This window comes from Penaeus monodon, chromosome 30 (assembly GCF_015228065.2).
Source record: "Penaeus monodon isolate SGIC_2016 chromosome 30, NSTDA_Pmon_1, whole genome shotgun sequence".
NCBI lineage: Eukaryota > Metazoa > Arthropoda > Malacostraca > Decapoda > Penaeidae > Penaeus > Penaeus monodon.
Window position 1 is genome coordinate 19506057 of NC_051415.1, and position 676 is coordinate 19506732.

Consider the following 676-nt stretch of genomic DNA (forward strand, 5'->3'; position numbering starts at 1 on the left):
CAGTATCGTAAACAAAATAGTAGGAAAAGGAAATTATTTTTGTACATCTATGCTACTTCTTTTTTTTTTCAAGAAGAAAGCTAAACTGAGATCCACCGTGCATTATACAATTTTATTTAAAAATTGTACGAAAACCGTTGATTACTCAGCTCACTACATTAACCCTCACACGTCGCCTCATAATCCTCCACACGTTACCTCATGATCCTCAGCCGTCGCCTCATAACCCTTCATACGTTGCAATATAATTCCTCATTCGTTACCATAAACCCTCACCCGTCGCCTCATGATCCCTCCCCCGTCGCCTCATGATCCCTCCCCCGTCGCCTCATGATTATGTACACGTCGCCTGCCTGTAGGTGGACGTTCCCATCACCCTGACCCTCGTGGTGCTGTATGTGTACATCATGCTCGGCGCCGTCCTCTTCTCCGTGTGGGAGAACTGGGACCTCGGCTCCTCCTCCTACTTCACCTTCGTCACCCTCTCCACCATCGGCTACGGGGACATGGTGCCCGGCACGGCGCTGCTAGACAGTCAGAACCCCGGGACAGCGGGTCTCAAGATGGCCGTGTGCATCGGTTACATCTTGCTAGGTCAGTGCCCGTGCATCTGTCCGGGGCCACCTCCTTTGTTAGTTATGGGGTCGGAGGTTTAGGCATATGGATTAAGGAATAA

General features: G+C 50.3%; 1 protein-coding gene across 1 annotated transcript in view; it reads left to right on the forward strand.

The window, feature by feature from the left end:
* LOC119592609 (TWiK family of potassium channels protein 7-like) overlaps positions 1–676 on the forward strand; it is a 7637-nt gene that overhangs the window by 5491 nt on the left and 1470 nt on the right. The window contains exon 6 of the mRNA XM_037941492.1: positions 360–594. Coding sequence (XP_037797420.1) covers positions 360–594 — 235 coding nt within the window. The remainder of the gene's footprint in view (positions 1–359; positions 595–676) is intronic.